At 32.4% G+C, this 20,220-nt stretch overlaps 1 protein-coding gene across 1 annotated transcript in view; it reads right to left on the bottom strand.

The window, feature by feature from the left end:
* Positions 1-20,220, bottom strand: part of LOC129944143 (syntaxin-binding protein 5) — a 523,142-nt gene that overhangs the window by 64,516 nt on the left and 438,406 nt on the right. Inside the window, exons 4-5 of the mRNA XM_056053342.1 lie at positions 18,010-18,198; positions 17,563-17,697 (exon numbers count right to left, since the gene is read on the bottom strand). Coding sequence (XP_055909317.1) covers positions 17,563-17,697; positions 18,010-18,198 — 324 coding nt within the window. The remainder of the gene's footprint in view (positions 1-17,562; positions 17,698-18,009; positions 18,199-20,220) is intronic.

Below are 20,220 nucleotides of genomic sequence, written 5' to 3'. Positions count from 1 at the left end.
AGTGAATTTATAATCTTCTCTTGTCGTGTTGGTTTGGTTTTGGGGAAATTCAGTTGTAATATTGACCGTAAATGGGTACATTCATATATAACAACCCCAGCGACCATGGCGACGGCGACGACGACGCCGACGACGCACGAACGGTGATAAAAACCCTTGGATTTCATTGATACTTATTTGGTTTTGGCTTTCAATCTATCTATCTTCCAACATCACAGCCTATGCTATATGCATACGGTCTATATGTTGTTATGGAGTTGATTAAGGCGTCTTTGTGAACAGAAAATTGATGGCTCTCCGATGGACGTGATATCCAATCGGATTTTCCTTTCATTAACTCTGGGACCCATATAGCAAAGATGGAAGGTTTTATGCATACAAGGAATAGCTCTCGTTGTCCATAACTCTGGTCCTTACCAATTCATCATAGTTGTTAGATATTTTTTTTTAAAGAGTGAAAGGAGAAAATTGGTATCGTTACGTTATAGGAAAATATACGTATGTATATATTCTACATAAAGGCCTTGACATATACAGAGAAATATAAAAGGAAAGTGACAAACGAAAAAATATACAAATTGACATAATTTGCTTTTTATTTCCTACCTTTACTGATTTTTTTTATTTTCTGCAATAAAATAAGATCGATGGTCTTTTTGATTACCTCATATATCACAAAGAAATTAATTTGTGGAATTTCGAACTTTCTAAAAGTTGCTTCTGAGATTAAGGATATAGTGAAATGGATTCATTGAATAATTAATTAATTAAACTAATTTGTGTGTGCATTACATGTTTTATACAGCTGTTACATTTTTCGCCAAGTTCTGGAGCTCATTGTTCTAATTTCTGAGTATTACTTTAAGAGAAGAAGATAACATCTGGGAGTAAAAACTATTTCAAAAAGTAATTAATACCAGTTTTCGGTTAAATTTAACAGAATTGGCACAGAAAGTCGCTGAGTCTATGCCTACAACTACTAGTTCATAAGCTACGGTGTCAGCTAACAATTTTTTTAAACTGAAATTGAAGAAATGGATTAAGACGACCTTTGGAGGGCCCATCGCCATGCTTTAAAGTATTGTCTCACAAAAAAATGTAGGTGGCGCAACAGTCCGTTGAGAACTAGAAGCTAGTGACTTACATAAAAAAGGAGACGCTCTAAATTAAACTAACTACAGAGTTCTTAGTCTTCTTAGCATTGCATATAAGATAGTTTCGGCCGTATAACGTCTGAAGCCGTTCGTCAACAACCTGATAGATCCTTATCAGACTTATCAGTCTTCAGACCAGGAAAGTCCACTATCGACCAAATATTCACACTACGACAGATCTTTTAAAAAACCCAGGAGCTTCAAATCGATACCCACCATCTCTTTATCGATTTTAAAGGCGCGTATGACAGCATCCATAGGGAAGAGCTCTACAAAGCAATGTCTAGTTTTGGCATCCCTGTCAGACTTATCCGTTTGTGCAGAATGTCGATGGAGAATGCACGCTGCTCTATCAAGGTCAGAAAAGATATCATCGATGCATTTGATCTCAAAAAAGGTTTTAGACAAGGCGATGCACTGTCATGCGACTTCTACAATATCGCTCTGAAAAAAATTATGCAAACCTCAACCATCAGCACTAGAGGCACAATCTTTCTATGGCTGGGTCATGTAGAGCGAATGAACATCAACGCTCCAGCCCGGAAGGTCTTCAAATCCAATTCCGAGGGACGGCGTTGTAGTGGAAGACCGCGACTCATGTGGCGCACTCAGGTGGGTGAAGACCTCAACCAACTTGGCGTGCAAAACTGGAGACAGCTAGCTACGGACCAAGCTGGCTGGAGAAGCATGTTGGTTGAGGCCCAGGTCCGCCCCGGACTGAAGCGCCACCTTAAGTAAGTAAGTAGGACTCTCAACCATTTCTTTGTGTGAGTGCTGTTGTCAGGAATGAAGGGAACCCACCGTTTTTAACCTGATTCCGAACGACTAATTTGAGAAAGCACTTTTCATGAAAAAATTACTCTTGGAGCATTTGTCAATAACCACGCAAGAGGCAGCACCCGTGAAAAATAACACTAGATGGCACAGGCAGAGATTGAAGCCCTATGGCATGACAATCTTACGCACTAACCATTATGTTACAATCTATTGCACAGTAAATTCACAAATCGTTATATCCGCCCTAGTGGAAATGTCAACTGAATATTTCGAAACTACAATGTGACCCTTTTCGAACTTATTTTTTTTTGTGAACCGCAAAGAACTGTTGTTATGGCAACAATCCGCAACGATTCAAGCATTACAAGTTAACTGCATTTAAGCTATCTATGAACTACAGCCCAAAACCAACAAGAAGGTCTTAGAAAATTGAAGTGTAAGAATACGCTACTGCGAGGACAGTCGAGTCAGCAGTTGAACGACGACGACGTTGTCTTCCATGATCGAAAAGATTGTTAGCATTTACTTATTAAGGCATAATACTCTATTTTATGTTTTTATTAATGCCAAGTTTTCTGAAAAATCTTCGACTTTAAAACAATTCATACTTTCAGATGTTATTCATCAAAATCAAATTCGTTGAAACATTTTATAGGCACCCTCCTCTTTCATTGATTGGAATCTTGAAAGTATACAATAAAATTCGCATCAAGCATGAACTTTTATTGCTCTCTCAAAAGTAAACAATCAAACATTCAAAAGTTCGACTTAAATCAATACATATGAGCAAATAATTGTGAATACAATTATTCTCGTAGTTAGTATATGGTTTAATGACGCCTCAAGTCTCCTCAGCAGCGACTGCAACCGCCCACCTAGTAAAGTGCAGCGCAGGGCCATCGCCACCATGATTTGCACTTATTTAACGCAACAATAAATCGAGTTAAAAGCTTGGCAATTAAAATCTTTTTGTAAAACATAACAATGCTCCATTATGCCCCTCCCCAACGTCTCCTGCCCTTTTACCTTTACTCAATATTTTGCATACAAAAAAACAAATGAAAGAAAGAGAGAACGCATGTAGAACATTGGATTAAATGAGTGGATGAGTAGGGAAAAGATAAATAAGTCAACCCAATGCCTGCTATTTAGAGCGAGCTTTAAACAGAATTCTATGTAGTATATGTACATCCATCCACTCGAGCTCGTACCTTTCCTATCCTATGTACGAGTATATCCTTTAAAATGGCATCACCTAACAGGATTGCCAAACTGCGCTATTAGATAGCCCATTTATTGAGAAACTCTACTGGCTGTATATCATCACGCTTAAAATAACACTAACCAAACACCACTAATTAATGTTTTCCCTTTTGATAGCCTCCACTGCGTGTGCTGAAGAAATGGTTAGAGGTTTGCATAAATGATGTACGACAAAATTGTTCCCTTTTAATAGTTCTAAAAAAAAGTCCGCCACTTCATATCTCTATCATATCTTAACCTTTTTTATGGTAATCAAATTGGGCCCATACAAAAATTGTCACACTTATTTGAAATGATTTTTCAGCCAAACAATTTACTGATGTAATTCGTAAAATAAACTCTAATTGAAGCTACAAGATTTTTTATTGAAATTGGGATATTGGTAGGGCTAAATTTTCAGCTAGGATTTTGAAGTTAAGCTACTGAGCTACTTCAGGATATGGCAACCCTATCATCCACTACACATAGATAGCACAATGACTTGCATGAGCTATAACAGCAGAACAGTGCATGGGGCACAATGACTTGCACAAGAGCTACGAGTATGAGTATAACGGTGCATGGGGCATAAGGGTAGGTAGAATTATCTTTGGCAATGAGGCATGGGGGCCGTAAAAAATAGGTCGACATTATTTGCTAAAGTATTAACCCTGAAATACAAAAATCAATTCCACTCGACCTTTGCAGAACGATTTCACTTCACTGATGCAAGAAAAAAAAAAAACATAAAAAAGGTTCTTCTACTGGGACGGGACGATGGGACGGATAGCACAGTTGTTATTTCTCTTTTAACCATTTGAACGATAGATTGACTAACTTCTAGGAGGAAGTTGGTATTTTTTCGTGTGATACTTTTTAATAGCTGACTCAACACTTTTTTTTGTCTTAATAAATATATGTATGTGATGGGAAAGGAAAGGAAGGGATTAAACCCTCATCACACTCTTTTATAGCTTTCAAGCTGTATGCATATTTTATTTTAAAATTTTGGCTATGAATTTAAGTTAGTGAAAAAGGAATAGATTCTGGTTGTTTTTTTATATGTGTATCCTTCTGTTTGTTTGCCTAATATATGTATGTAGGTGGGGTCTTCTTTTTAGTGAAGTCGGGGACCTTTATTTTAAAAGGATCCGGTCTTCTGTAAAGGGGATTTCTCTTATTCAAATAGACCAAAAAGCTTAAAGTGCTTAAAAGCAAATTAATGAAGTTAAATGCAAATTCTTTTACGAGTTTAAAGAGAACTTAATGTGAGAGTTTATCATTAAAAACTTAATATACGATCCGTAAAATGAAAAAAGGTGCAGCAAAAGGAATTTAGAATCAAAAAAAGTGATTTTTATAAAGAGACCTCAGTTGTGAAGAACTCTTTTTGTTTTTGCTAAAATTCAAACTCTACAACTACTTTGAGTTGATGACGATGGTATTAAAAAGTCTAGTAATTATATTGTCATTAACTGAATAGGTTAGATTCTACTATTTCGATAACTTTAGTACCTATAAGTTAATGTTAAGGTTTTTAAAGTTTTAAGGTTTAAATAAGCTATGGCGTTGAGTTTTGGAGACTTATTTGATAGCTTTCTATACATTTCTGATTTAATGCAAGAAGTTCGGAAGTATTGTTTGAGAGTTTGGATATTTAGTTTGATGTTAGCGCTTAGCTAATAGCCGTTCGTATTTCAGCGTTTCAGGGCTTTAGTTGTTTGTGTAAAACTTAATTAATTGCATTGATTTTTACAAATAATAAATATAATACAAAATTTTAGAAGTCCTATAATATGAGCTGGCCACGAGAGGTTGGACCGAAATAATATTAAATCTGTCCATTTTTTATCATATTCGTATTCTATTATTTCCCAATTTTGAAATGTTATCACTAGACTTAAGTTAAAACTGAAAGTTTTATACTCAATTTTTGAAATCAAATCTAAACGATTAGATTAGGTATTTGAAGTCTCGAATAATTACTAACAATAATTCATTTTATGAGTTGACAAATAAGTGGTGATTGCAATACTCGAGATCTAAGTCAATGAAATAAATGAAGGCAATTTTTGGGGGTGATATAGTTCAACTATAAGTTTAAGCTTTCATTGTACTATTTTTCAAAGATATTGAAGATGAATTGGGATGACCAAAAAGTAAGCCGCGATTCAACAGTGTACCATTATGATTTTCTCTTTAAGCTAAGTTGCTGACTAATTTTATACTGTGAGCTAAGTAATTTACAAGCTTCTATTTGATTACTGTTGCAGAAATCGGTTAATATGCTGGTTTAGCTCAGGATAAAGTCATCATTGAGAACTGTTTGCAGCGTTTGTCACTACCAATACCGTGGCTAGGAAGACACTGCTTTCATTGGGGAGTCTAAAAGAGTAGGCAGGATTGAACGTTTCAGAAAAGAAACCTGCACAGCACATACTCCCGTATTGGTTTTCAGCTGTTAGTACAAATATGTGAATATTGTCGACTCAATTATGTGTGCGACATTTTTTAATCATTCATTTTATTCTGGGAAGATAGCACTAAAGGGTTTATTGAAATTCAGACATAGAGTCATGTGCGTACCCGATGGGGCTGGTTTTCCAGGAATTATTCTGGCTTAGCCGGAATACGATGCTTGCATCAGTTTCCTTTACATAAAGTTCGAGGTTTAAAAGATTGAGTATTGCGTCCATTTCTGTAGTGGAAGTGTTCCTCATGGGGTTCCGCTTATAATAAGGGTTATATAATGTGGTATTTTCCTCTTATTTGTAAGGAGTACTTAATCTGCTTTGAGAAGGTTAACCATCAAGCCAAAGTTTTTTGTCCATGTATAAGTTTTGGATAAGTCTTGGTTTAGTTGTTTACTTATAGTGGTTACAAATTTAACTGTCATCATTAGAACTATTTCTTAAGAAAGTTTGGTAAGAATTTCGTTCTTGGCCAGAATACAAAGAAGTAGTGAGAGTACACCTCCTTAAGGTGTTCTTCTGGATGAGGACACTTTGATCTCTGTGCTAACTAGTTCACTATTGATCTATCTGGAAACGGCTTAGTCACTGATAAAGCTTCATTTCCCATCGATTACCGAAATCAAGCATCAGTAAATGTGGTTAGAAAATGGGGGGACCGCCTTGAAACCTACCGCGTGCTGTTGTCATGTGTTCTTTTTGTCTGTTGTTCTTTCTCTTCTGTCCTTCTGTCTTGTATTAATGTCTTGTGTTGTTATCACCTTATATAGTCTAGTCGCTCAAGGTGCTGTCTTCTGTACTCTGTACATTTATGTGCTGAGTAGTGTGTAATGTAATGGAATATTGATCTATTTATGTTTTAGCTTAATGGACTGTACTGTTTTGTACGTTGTTGAAGGCGCTTTCGATGTCTTAAACCGCGGCTGGTATTTGCTTATTATCATAGAGTGCTGTTCCTACACTTTTGCCTTTAGAATAAGCGTGTTGTGAAGGAGATAAAACTTCTGTCCCGAGGTTACATTTGATATGAATATTTAGAAGTCTCTCTAAAGTTTTTGGAGTAAACGATGTAATTGGTCTGTAGTCTTTGGCATTAATGTGACTGGATTTACTAGCTTTAGGTATGAAAACTACTCTGACTTCGAGAAACAACTTATGAACATATCCTCATCAAAGGCAAAGGTGTTGGATTACTAGATCGGCACTCTTTTGTAGATCATAGAAACAATTCCGTCTGGACCTGGGGATTTGAATGGTTAAGTTGCAAGTATGTTATCAGCATGATTAGAGCCCAATTGGGTATCTACCATGAGTTCAAAGCTTTTTCCTTAAAATGGCACAGGTAGGGATCAAACCCAAGATCTCTGGCAAGACAGTCCTATGCACCTAACACCAAGCCATGGGTACATTCCATTTTGTCATAGAATATTCTCAGAGCACTTTTTTTAGCTCGTTGTATTTTCTAGTAGTTAATAGTTCTTAACTGTTTTGCAATGCAACCGCCTCTTAAGAATGGGTTTAAGCCTCATGTTAAACATCCATATCAGTATGTTTCAGTGGCGAAGGCACCATATAAGTCGATTCCTATCGACTTATCTTTTGTAAATCTCAATATTAACAAGAAAAACTTCATGCATCATGTATATAAACAAATCATACAACAGCAACCCTTGTGACATCGACATTACTTACAATAATTTAATCAACATGTATTTTCTTCTTCAAAGGTATGCCGGGTTATTATTTTTTACGCTGAATAGAGCAAAATTTGTTTTCTATCCCGTTTCCTCTTTTACTTCTCGCTAGGCGCGTGCTTCTTTATTCAACCAACGCTTTCTTAAGCATAGAAATAACCCGATGTTCACCGCCTTTCCTTCGATGAATTTCTATGTATCTGAAAATTCACTTGCTTGTGCAAAAACAAACAAGATTGTTGGAAATGGAGAAATACGCATTGCGCATGCGCATGTCAGGTTGAGCCTAAGCAAAGCAGTGCGTTGAGGCACTACACTTGTTATTCATAGAGCAAACAAAAATTCATCCATTCTGTATAGAAAACAAGCCAAACGTAACCCGTCTTCTATCGACTTATTCGATATTTTCCTTCATTCTCGGCGGATGAAGTTTAAGAAGTAGGGGTTGCCACTTAAGCAAAATTGCGTAGTGGAATTATTTTTGGCAGAAAGTTACTGTAATTTTAATTAAGTGGCACAAGTAGCCAACATTAATAAGGCAGATTTGCAGTGCAAGGTGTATAAATAAAAGTGTGAACAAAATTTGAATTGGAAGTGATTTGTGAAAGATGGTTGCATTTTGTTTAAATTTTAGTAACTTAAAAGTCACAACGGCTCTTATAGGAATAGATTGCTGTTTGAGAGATTTTCTGTTAGATGAAAATAATGACTTTGAGAAACTTCATTTCTTAAAGAAAAAAAAAGTGGTAGAAATAGGACACTCTACCCCTCCTTTGAGCTTATCCATTAAATTAGAAAGCAAATATTTCTGGTGTTCTTTTCAATTTGATTCCAAATAAACAAACGGATGTTGAAATCGCAAAGAGAGAAATAGAATGTTTTGAGTCTTGGCTTGGCTCTGATTTCATAGAGAAATTTGAATCAATTTCAAAAGTCTAAACGCTAACGGTTGCGGAGAACCGCCATTGAAAAGGATATTGCTTGAAACAGATTCAAAAACGCGCTATAAACGCTTTTTTGTACACAAATTAAAGATAATATTATAGGTCAACTTAATGCAAGATATAAATCTTTTACTAATTTAGTATTCTTAGATTAACATTCTTAATAAATCGAAATAGGATTCTTTTGTAGCAAAAATGCCGTATAAAAAAATATTTTCTTTAATAAATATTTTTCATGGAATATTCGATTGAATGAACTTAAAGTTTTTGCTCACAACTCCATCTCTTCGTCACCTTGAAGATTAAGCACCCATGTTAGACATGTTACGCGACACATTTCCTCAAATTTTTAATTTGAGTAGATTGCTTTTAACACTTCCGAATAGTGTTACTTCAGTTCTGAGATCTTTTTCAGCAAGTACATTTCTGATATTTTTTCTAGTCCCTCATTTTTCTCCGACTTAACTTTATAAATAAGTCACGCCTCGCCACTGGTATGTTTCTCTTCCATCCCAATGTTTTTTGAGCAATTATCTTGCATATAATTAGTTCATATGTGACTTTCCAGACAATAATTTCTATAAATTTCTATAAGTTTTATAGATATAGTGTGATACCTAGATTTTTAGCCTCATCGCCAAACCGAATTGGTTTTCTACGTGACAGAAGTTTTTTTTCAAGTAAAAAGTACAACTGTTGTTTTTGAGGGATTCAAGTTTAATCTTCCTGAAATACACCATTTTCTGGTTATAAACAGTCTTCTTTGAATAATGCCAGCAAAACCTATTTTTCAAACATCCTTTGAGCTATTAAAACAATGTCCTTAGCAAAAAGTCGATAGATTTTAAATTTTAATAGTAGAGGAGATAATAATGCGTCCTGTGTTCAGGGTCTGGGTGTGATGACTTCTAAGTCGGTTGTCTTGTGTGTGCTTATACGTTGCGTTGATTAAAATCTTCACTGTACAGAGAACACACTCGCTTACCGAGAGCAACTATACATAACCTCATGAGTTTTTTAATGGTAGAAAAGTTCAAGTGTTTGACGAGTATTGATTATTTTGTGCGTTTTACACCATAGAGGAATCATTCAACATTATTTTCTTAGAAATAAGGAAGAAGGACAGTCTTAACTGCCCAAATAGTGTTTTTACCATATTTTTACTGTGTAATACCCGAACTATTAAAAATTTAAATTTAAGAAAAAAAAACACTTACTTAAACATCAAACTTTTTTTTAAAGGTATATGTAATTTGTACGTTATAAGAACCATCAATGGTACACTTCAGAGAATCAACAATCAACTGTCAAGGATATACGTTTCCCCATAAAAAGTACTCTACTATGATACTTCAGAGTTAAATACCTACCATTCTCATTGCACATACAAAAATATCTGCTCGTTGTATATGCAGTGTTATATTTTTATCACATAACAATACCCTCTCAGAACGAAAAAAAGAATATGAACATTTAAGAAGCACTCCTTAGTAAAGTACCAATAACAATTAAAATGAATCTAAACAATCTGAAACAGAAAGATCAAACTTAAATATAAAACTCTAATAATAAAATTTAAATAATAAAAAAGGTTGAATGACGACAATAAAATACAAAAATGATATTCAAACCTCTCAATAAAATAGAATGGGACTTAGCTATTATGGTATTCAGTATTTCTAAAAGGTTGAGTGTATGCAAAACGACCTGGACTTAAGTACTTCAAAAGAGTTTTCAAAATTCCTATTCGATTTCTATGTTTTTTTTTTTAAATACGTTTTTAGTGTCAACCAACCATCTTGTTTAGGTTTAGGTACACTGAAATAAAACAAATGTCGTTGTTTTATTGTGAACGGAACATAAATAAAATGGTTCACTTTGGCGTACACGCAATTTTATTGAATTTTTTAAAGACCCAACTAGAAGAGAAAAACGTAAAACTTATGGTTTTCTCTTAATGGGTTGAAAGGTTTCATTCAAGAAAAAGGGAAAACATGATTGGCAAACACTCGAGAATCTATTATTCAGAAATTTAATAACTGAATTGATTATGGAACAGATTGGGTTTAATAATCTTAGTTTGTTTTGTTTTGTTGAAATCAAACTATAAATGTTTTATGGAACTCCGCATTTATGTTGTGACGGTTTTAAATTTATGATACAGAAATTATTGGCTCCTGTAGAAAATACAAATGAAATTCGTCATCTTTATTTATAACCACAAACGTAGACCTCTTAAAGCGTTATGAAAAGTAAAACTATTTGCGAACCATATGTAAATTTATTCTTTTGCTACAGTTATCAGCACCCGGCAGCAAACATTCTTAAAATGTTCGATAGTTATTTCCACTGTTGCCATTTTGACTTGTTTCAAGTCAGATTTGACTGTTCTTTTTCTTAGTTATCTGGAAATAAAATACAGGTCCAGTCAACATTTATTTTTGAATGAAATCAAGTCAAACACTTTTTTTAATTATTTATTTGCTCATAGTGAACGAAGTGTAAGCGAGTTATTATAAATGAAGGACACAAGCCTTTAAAAATCACCCAATCGTGTCCAGCTAGATGGCTGTCAATAGAATCTGCTGTTTCAAGAATTCACAAGCAATATCTTGAGCTTAAGACATATTTTTCAATGACCGAACAGACTAAAAAATCTAAGATATCTAGTCTAAGTGATATATACAGTAGGGAAATAAATTATGCCTATTTATGTTTTAGTCAAACCAATTTTAGAAGAACTGCGAAGGATTAACTAAATATTTGAAAGTGAAAAAAAGGATTTTGTTAAAGTTTTGAGTGATTTGGAACTTCTCATATTAATGCTTATCAAAAAAATTGTTATGACCATTGACCAACTGTGATAATGATTTAAGTCCTGAATTAGACATAAGTTGCTTAAGGCTACAAATAAAAGCCTTACTTTGGAGTCGAATGAGAAGAAAAACTATATGAATTAGGATTCAATTTGGAAGATATCGATGTATTTAGACAAAAGTGTAAATATTTTATTAAAAAACTAATATGACCTACAAAGAAGAAACAGTACCTTTTTGGTGTGAAGTTTCATCTTATAAAGATGCAAGTGGAGAAAATCGTCTTAAAGAATTGGAAAAGTTTGCTATTTCGATATTGGTATTGCCAATAACAAACGCTGTGGTAGAACGAATTTGTAACCAATTAAATTTGGTCAAAACCAAGTAAGAAAATGTTATTTCAATTATAAGAAACGATTTGCGAGGCGTAAAATGTTGTCATAATTTCATCATTCCAATGGAAGTTACAAAAAAATTGGAACAATTGTAATTTATCAAAATATTGATACGGAAAACAATACCTCGAGTTCCAGTTCGGAATAAGTGTATTTGTATATTTTAATTGCCAGAAAAGAATTATTCTCATTATCATAAATTTAGCTGTGAATTATAGAAAATAAGTTATTTTTCTATTATTGTTTTTGTTATAAAGAATAAAATATTTTATTTGTTTGTTAAAATGTTTTTATTATTTGACTGGATTTTTGACTGTTTTTTTGTTTTTAATTATGTTTAACTGTTTTTTTTTACTGGATTTTAATAATTTAAATCCAAGTCAGATCTAACTAGATTCCCAATTTCGATCTGGCAACATTGGTAATTTCGTTCAGTTCTCTTGATGCTTTAGCCTTGCTTCCCGCCTACTTAACTAATATTATGTTAAAACTCAGTTTATTTAGTTGGAAGTAGAGTTGAGAAATAATGATTACTTTTCGTAATTTAACAATTAGTTACTTTTAATTGTAATTGAAAATTACAATTACACTTACTAATTACATGTAATTGAAAATTGTAATGGAATTATTCAATTTCTTGAGGAAAAACACTTTTAAATTTCAGTTAAGGTAATTACATTCCATATTTATTTATTAATTCACAGCAAAAACATAAAAGAACTTGAAATTTAAGAACCATATTTTGTAATATCACGTAAAATGTAATTGGCAAAAATAATATTTAATTACATTTTTGTGCGATGATCACTCAGAAAAATGTAATCATTACAGATTGGTTGATCATTACCATTGTTTTAAACTACATTTTTTCATTAACATGTATTAAGTAATTTAATTTCTTAAATTCAATTAAAAAGTAATTGATAAAGTGCATAGAAATTTATGTTCCAAGTACTTGTAGTTAAATTACTTTGTAATTATTTTTCCCAACTCTAATTGGAAGGTGGCAAAACTTTCTGCTTTTGACTTCGAATTTTGAAAATCCATATTATAAAAACTTATTTTCAGTGTAAAGTAGCCATATGCCAACCTAAACCTATTGAACTTTTAAAAAGTTCCGAATGCCATTAAGTTTGAATATAGGAAAATAAACATTCATACATGAATGTTTTTTTATAGCACCTAAAAAAAGGGTTTTTAACTTTAGAGTGTTAGGCTTTCCCTGCCCAGATTGTTGCCCAAACACGTTCTCTTATTTGAAGTATTCAAAATGAGTGGCATTTCATACCCTTACATTGTGAATGTATTTATGTACATGTCTAGGTTTGTGTATAGACTTTTACAGGTCAGTCAGTTGAGAAAGGCTTTTGTCGTTGTCGAAGGCTTTGACAGCTGTTGTGTTGCTCTCGAAATCAATTTGGTTTTGTTTTTTGTTCAGCCATATGAAATGTAAATACAAATACAAAAGTCCAGTGGTTGTTTTGGCAAAGGTAGCAAAAACGAAGTACCATTTAATGGGTTTGTAGGTCCCAAGTGACCCTTGAATTGAACAGATATTATAAAGGACAACAACATGTTTGACCAGTTTTGTATGTTTTTTGTTCCTTTTGAGTGCCTTATGAAGTTCATGTATATGCACCTATACATATAATATATATGTAGGTATACAATTTTAATTAATTCTGTTTTCCTTGTCAAATATGTTATTTTATTTTAATAATTGAAAATTGTGGTAAATTTTGTATGAAGGTTGATATTTTTATTTAAAAATGATAGTTTATTGAATTTACAAAATAGAGAGTGAGTTTATAAAAATATGTATTTGCAATTTGTGTCGATGATGGGGTTTTTCATTAACTGGGGAAGGCAATATCATTTTGCTGTCATCATTTCAATGTCAAAGTACACAACAGTGACTTAATAATAAACTTGTTTAACAAGATAGTTGTTTGATATCAACTCCTATACCTATATAAACTTAAGGTTGAAAAGGGTGTGATTGAAAAATATAGATAAAACGACAAAAATAATTCTATAACTTTCATTCGTCTATCATAATTGCATTAATTTTAGTAAAAGCCTCCTGGAGGGCAAGTAATAACTTCTACAATCTTTTCGATTCTTTTAATGTCAAGATGATGTTTGTCAGCTCTAGAACTCGTGTTACATTAATACATTTTAATTTTTGAGCCAAAAGTGTATTAAAAGATATGTAAGAATTAATTGATTGATTAATTGTTATAATGTTTTTAAGGTAGTATTATATTATCAGAAGATAAGAATGGTTAAGTAATGTGAGATCAGAGAAGGCTGTGTACGAATAACATACATATATGAATATAGTCTTGAAATTTAGTCAAATAAAAACGTCATTATTATAAAATTTTAAAATTATTAAATAAAATTTCAATTTCGTCGGACAACTACTGCCTTCAGGAATTAAATCTAAATTGGTTGATAACCACCCTACACAAATATTAATAGGAGCTGAAAACCAGGGATGAAATCGGCTAAGGTGATAGTTGACTATCATTTTTTTTTGTATAGTAAAATTGACTATCATTTTAATTCCGTCTTTGTAAGATGATTCAACTCAATTCAATTCGATTGAACAATTTAAGATTTAAATTGTCAAAATTCATTGTTGAACTGGTGAAATTTTAGATTGATTCTTATAAAATATTTAAATAAAAGTATCAAATTGGCTGTATTTGAATAAAATTCTTACTTTTCTTTCTTTTTTTCGAATGTCGAATAAGCTTTGTCATCACTGGAATGTGTTTGTTTTAACGAAACAAAGCGAAATAAGAAAATTTTTCAAACGTTTTGTAAGCGTCTGGTATCTCTATTCAGAATAAACATATTTGTTTGAAAATGACCATTACATTTTTGTTGTGACAGCTTTTTAGGTATCAATTGACTATCACCTTACGTAGATCAAATTCGATAATTTTGAATGTCATTTATCAACAATCACCTTAGCCGATTCCACCCCAGACTGACTAAACAAATGTGTCAAAGAACACAGAACGGAAGTCACAGCAGAGCATAGACAAAAGCAGCAGAAGTTATTTTACCAAAACTAAGAGGCCCCGCGTTAATTATAAAAGGAGTTCTTCAATATTTAAAAAGTTACTTTAAATGAAATACAAATAAAAGACTTCAGCTTCGTAAACAAATAATAGCTCGTAAAAAACAAGGAATAGTGTTTTAATAAACTGATCCGTTTTTAGGTGATAGAAATGGAAGATAAAAGAGGCACAAGCGGAAATTCCATGGAATTCTGCATTATCTCATCTTGTGGTGATCTTGTATGAACAATATTTAGACTTTTTGCAAGATCACATACGAGTATGTATAAACAAATAACTAACAACACGCTCAGCTAATGTATCATTATCTTTTATTAAAATTGAATGAAAACCATGAAAAAAAGCCAGATACTTTTAAGACAGTAATAAGAATATTGTAATTTATGTTACATTTATGTTTTATGTTTCATGTTCATCATAAGGTAAGGTGTTTGACAAGGAGACTTATTTAAAGAAAAATCCCCTCCTCCATAAATAACGAAACAAACATCTTTAAACAACAGGTTACGTGGAATTTATCAGTTCAAAGCCTAGATTTGTTGACACAAACAACCCTATTTCTATAATAGCAAGGTATCAATTTATACTTTTACTGGATGCTTTCAAGAAACTAAACGAAAAAAAAACTATTTACACTGTACCTGCATGAAGAAGTTCATCAAAGCATGAATTTTTGTATAGGGTCCTGCAGCGAGCTAAGGAAGACTTGAACAGGGAGTAAAAAGCGAGTTGAGGAAAACTGTTTAGTATCAAATCGACATGTTGTGAGATTTCATTTTAGTAACCATTCAGCATAGGTATGTTTTTTTAAAACCCGTTCATTGAAAAGAAACATTCGGTCATTGATATACAGACGCACAGTCATGTTCCATAGTTTGATAGGATTTAGAAGTGGGTGAATAGCTTCCTTTCGTTTTTGGGCCTCTGAAATCCCACAAGAGCTCCAAAAACGAACTTTTTACAGTCTCAAGGTAACTGTGACATTAGTCGAAACTTCATTATTGTTTCGTACTTTTTCGTGAAAATTGTCCGACTATCACTGGCAACACATATCGTTACTTCCAGATGAAGTGTGATTTTTGTTTTACCGGAACTGAGAAGATCGTATCAACTTAAATGTTGTGTGGTTTCAACAAGATGGGGCGACTGCCCCAATAGGTTTCTTAAAAGAAAAATTCCCTGAGCCTGGATGTCTCATTTCGTTGCTGGGAGATGTTCAATGGCTCCCTCGGTCACAGGATTTGTCACCACGTGATTACTTTTTATAGGGCTACCAACTACACTCGAAGACTTACATAAGTGAGACAATAACCCACGAAATTCGAGCATTTCCACTTTAAATGCTTTAGAGGAGTATTCAGAACTTCTCACAATGTCTGCAGGAGTGTTTTGAGAAAAATGCACAGCACTTGAATGATGTGATTTTTCGTACGTAATTAATATTTTTTACCGTCATTTGTTTGACTGGTTTTGTAATGGCAACATCTAGAACACACATTTATACATTAAATTTGAATTTTGGTGAAAAAATGAGAGTGTACAAATTTTTTCAAATCTTCCATACCTCGTTGCTGGACCCTGTACTTCCTCAACTTATTTTAGCTAAAATTAATTGCACCGTTACATTTTCGAATATCCTTGATTTATGAATCGACTCAACTTTTAAATTTCCGAAAATGAAATCGTTAACTTCAATAGTTTGAATAGAATCATTCTTCTATTAAAAAAAAAACTTTGTCTTTCATATCTATCCGCCAATTTCATGCGATTGCTTTTAGATTTTAGACGAATTTAGTAGAATTCCATCAAACATAAGTTTGAAATTTGTAATTAAAGGCTGATTTTTTAGCTATTATCTTTTTTGGCAACACTGGTTTAAACAGCTGACGCACGCTTCGTGTTTTGGTTTACTATCAAACATTTTCAGTTTGGTCTATAATTCAACCAGGAATCGTCTTACAAACAAACATCGCTTGCAAATTATTGAATTTTATTATCAAAATGCGTACTCGCTTCTTCCATTTTATTGTCAGTTTAACCGACCCACTGAAGCGGCTATTTGGGCTATTGTGACTAAATTTCCCACCAAAAATTTACATTGTTGGACATTTTACCACCAACACGCTTGCATAGAGTACGAACTGAAAAAATATCGCAGCTGAATCGGCTGCAGTGTTTATGATGACCATCAATTATCGATTCGTCGCCGTTCGCAGCAATTGGGCCTCTGTTACTCAACAAGCTGGTGCAAGAATTTAAGCCAAACGACGTACTGCAACGTTAAATATTTGGGAATGGGCTTTTGGAAAGTTGGTCGAAGAACCACTTTTTAACCGAATTTGTGTTTAGCGACGTAGCTCATTTTTGACGCATTGGAAGACAACATTGAAGCATTTATTCGTGAGACACCGGCCGAAATGTTGGAAAGAGTATGGAGTATTTAATTTTCCTACAGTTTTAAAAAAATCAACCTATACAAGTACAGAGACTCTTTTTGTAACACCTTACAATTCATTTTTAATTTCAATTTTACTTCAATTTCAATTTCAATTACAATTCAATTTTTATTTCTTGTGCATTATTAAATTAATGTGAACTTTAATTTCTTTCAAATTGTTATAAATTAATTTTTTACTTAAATTGAAAAGATTTTAGTTACAAAAAGAATAAAGGACGAACAAAATGCCACAAGCCAAAGTCAAGTCACAAACAGACTTAGAATGTTTGTAGAACAAGTACAAAGAAATTTTACTAGAGTATTAATATGTAATAATTAATTATCGTACGGGTCTGGTCTTAACATCTCGATTTTATAACGAATGTAAAAAAGAAAGTAAAGCCTCTTAGGTAGTACAAAACATGTAAATCAAATTCAATTTGAAATGTTGGTAATGGGGCGTGGTGTGGTTCCTAGCACACAAATTTCACTCTTATTTCTATCTTAAAATCTAAAATGTTACAAATATTGTCAACTTACACTTCAATCGCTTTATTCCAGTTAATAATATATCCACTTAGAGCGAACGTCTCAATGTGTACAACATGAATATTGCCCTTTTCTGTGCCAACATACAGCCATTTGCTTCCGACTGGCAAATGAATACATGTTATCCTGAAAAAGAAAAATCACAAAATCAGTCATCTCACAAATAAAAATTCAATTAGGATATAATTTCATTTCATGCAAAAACAAATTAACAAAATTAAATATCAAATTCACCACGACACACGTGTAATTTCTAGTTTTCTGGGTTTACCCATCAACATCAAAATAAATTAAAATATTTAATTATTTGAAGTTCTCTGAAATTAAGAGTAGGCAAATGGTTACCTACGGCTACAGAGCTTATATTCGTCATCAACATCATTTTAGAACTTATATGATTTGATTTAAGTTAAGTTAAGTTAGGTTGAGTATACATACCTTTCTCTTTGAAATTTTAAACTTTGTACTACTTGTGGACTCTTTTGGCGTATATTCCATAAATGTAGTGTATCGTCTGCTGTGGCAGTTATTATAGCACCCTCGTTAACAAGAAATTCAATGCCGATGACAGCACAAGCCGAATCACCTTCATGTCGCACATGTGTATCCACCCCAGGACGTCCCAGTCTGTTACAAATTAATGAAAATATCTAGAATTAAGGAAAATTACAGTTCTTTTCTCGCAGTGGGTGGTTAATATTAGATTCTTCCTTATTTTGTTCGTATTTCGTATTCTCATGAAGGTATTCGGTATATTTCATTTATTTATTATAATTTTGTACAAGCAAAATGTTTCAGGACTTATGGACAAATTGTGTTTTTGTGTTCTGTGGAAATTATGATTATTATTATTATTCAAAATCAGTGACACATTTTCATTATGTTCGTTCTGGGAAAAAAGAATCTTCTGTATTCGGGATTCGGTATTGTATTTAAAATAATTGAAAACGATAATGTTTCTCTTTACTATCAAACTTCTTTGAAAGCGTACCTACAAAAGTATATACAAAGGAAAAGTGTAGAAGGTATTAAAAAAAGGAAAAAGAAAATTTCTTTGTTTTTGGCGGAAGTGCAAAAATAAAAATACATACAACTTATTTTGGTTTCATTTTAACTGATTGTTTTGTTGAATAAAGCACAACAAAAGAACGGAGTGAAAATCGTATCAAGTATCAAATTAATTGGAAAAACAATATTGTTTTGAACTTATTTGTTTAAAAAAATTCAGTGTTATTTCATATTGGATACTGAGGTGTACTTGTTGAGGTTGAAAAAAAGAGACAACAAACATACATATATAGATACCACGACTAGTAAACATAGTTCGACTTCAGAATTAAAACTGGGAACATTTTAGGGTTGTTAAGTTTCTATTCAGATCTACATATCTAGCGTTTTCATCTTTAAAAAATCTGTTAAAAATTCTTCGATAAATTGACTTTTGAGAAGTAGATTTTAGATTTTTTAAACAAATCTTGCAAGGCTATAGCACTAGTGACTTGGGTTTAACTGTATTTTATAAATTATGAAGTGAAACGAGCATAAATTCAAACAAATTTAACTAACGGAAATAAAATATTGTTCACCTCGAATATTTTGCGAACAAAAATAATGTTGCCTCCAAAATAATAATAATAAAGTTTTTGAAAACTAGTAATTTTTCTTTTAAAAATGGAAGTGATGCTTTTTTTTACAAAAGTTGGATTCCCAGAAGAAGTATTGTTTTTAGTAAAATTATGAAAAATTGCTGTCCGTTGTTACTTGCGCCATATAGAAAGTATATGGCAAGTTTTATATTCGTAAAAAATTTCGAACTCAAGATTTTATTCAAACATGACATTTTGATGTTGTAGAAGTCGAAAAAAGTGGGTCCCCCGATTCGGTCCGTCTATTTGCCCTATCCCTTATAACCCAAAGCATTGGGTCGGTTGTTTTCAAATTTGGAAATTAAGGTTTTTATCCGATTCGCGTTAGGCGTTTTTTTCATTCATTTTTCATAATTTTTGTCTGCTTAAGCTTTTATATACTGTCTCAATAATATTTGATGATCAAAAATGTCATTGTTTTTATTTTTGATTTTTAAAAAAATATTAAAATTCTTTTATTCGAAATTCAATCATTTTTTTTTACGAAATTGCAATTTAAAGTGTATATCAATAAGTTTTAAATAACTGCATACCAAAAATATTTGTTATCTAATTTAAAAAAACTGCTCTAACGATTTCCAATAAAATTGTTGAAACATTAAAGTTTTTTTCAGAAATCAATTGGAATTGAAAAAAAATTTGTTTGTTCTTAAATTCTAACTTGTCTAAAGATTTCAAGTATAATTGAATAGATAGTTTAACCGCTTTGAATTTGCATCAAATTAGTATAATTTGTAATTCTATTGAACATATTTTAGATCTAGATGCAGCTAGTTTTAAGTTAGCAGATGACAGTATACATCATAAAGCACTTGAGATTAAATTTAATTTTTCAGTTTTAATTGAATCCCAATTTCATTCTAATGTAGTTATTAAACATGATTTTAAAAATGCTGATTTTGTTTCTATGAATAGATATTTTGAATCTGTTAATTGGGAAATAATTTTAAATTGTAATAGCTTAGAGTAAGCTTTTACTATCTTTCGGAATATATTGGATAAG

The sequence above is a fragment of the Eupeodes corollae genome, chromosome 2 (genome assembly GCF_945859685.1).
Source record: "Eupeodes corollae chromosome 2, idEupCoro1.1, whole genome shotgun sequence".
NCBI lineage: Eukaryota > Metazoa > Arthropoda > Insecta > Diptera > Syrphidae > Eupeodes > Eupeodes corollae.
This window is presented reverse-complemented; position numbering and strand designations above follow the sequence as displayed.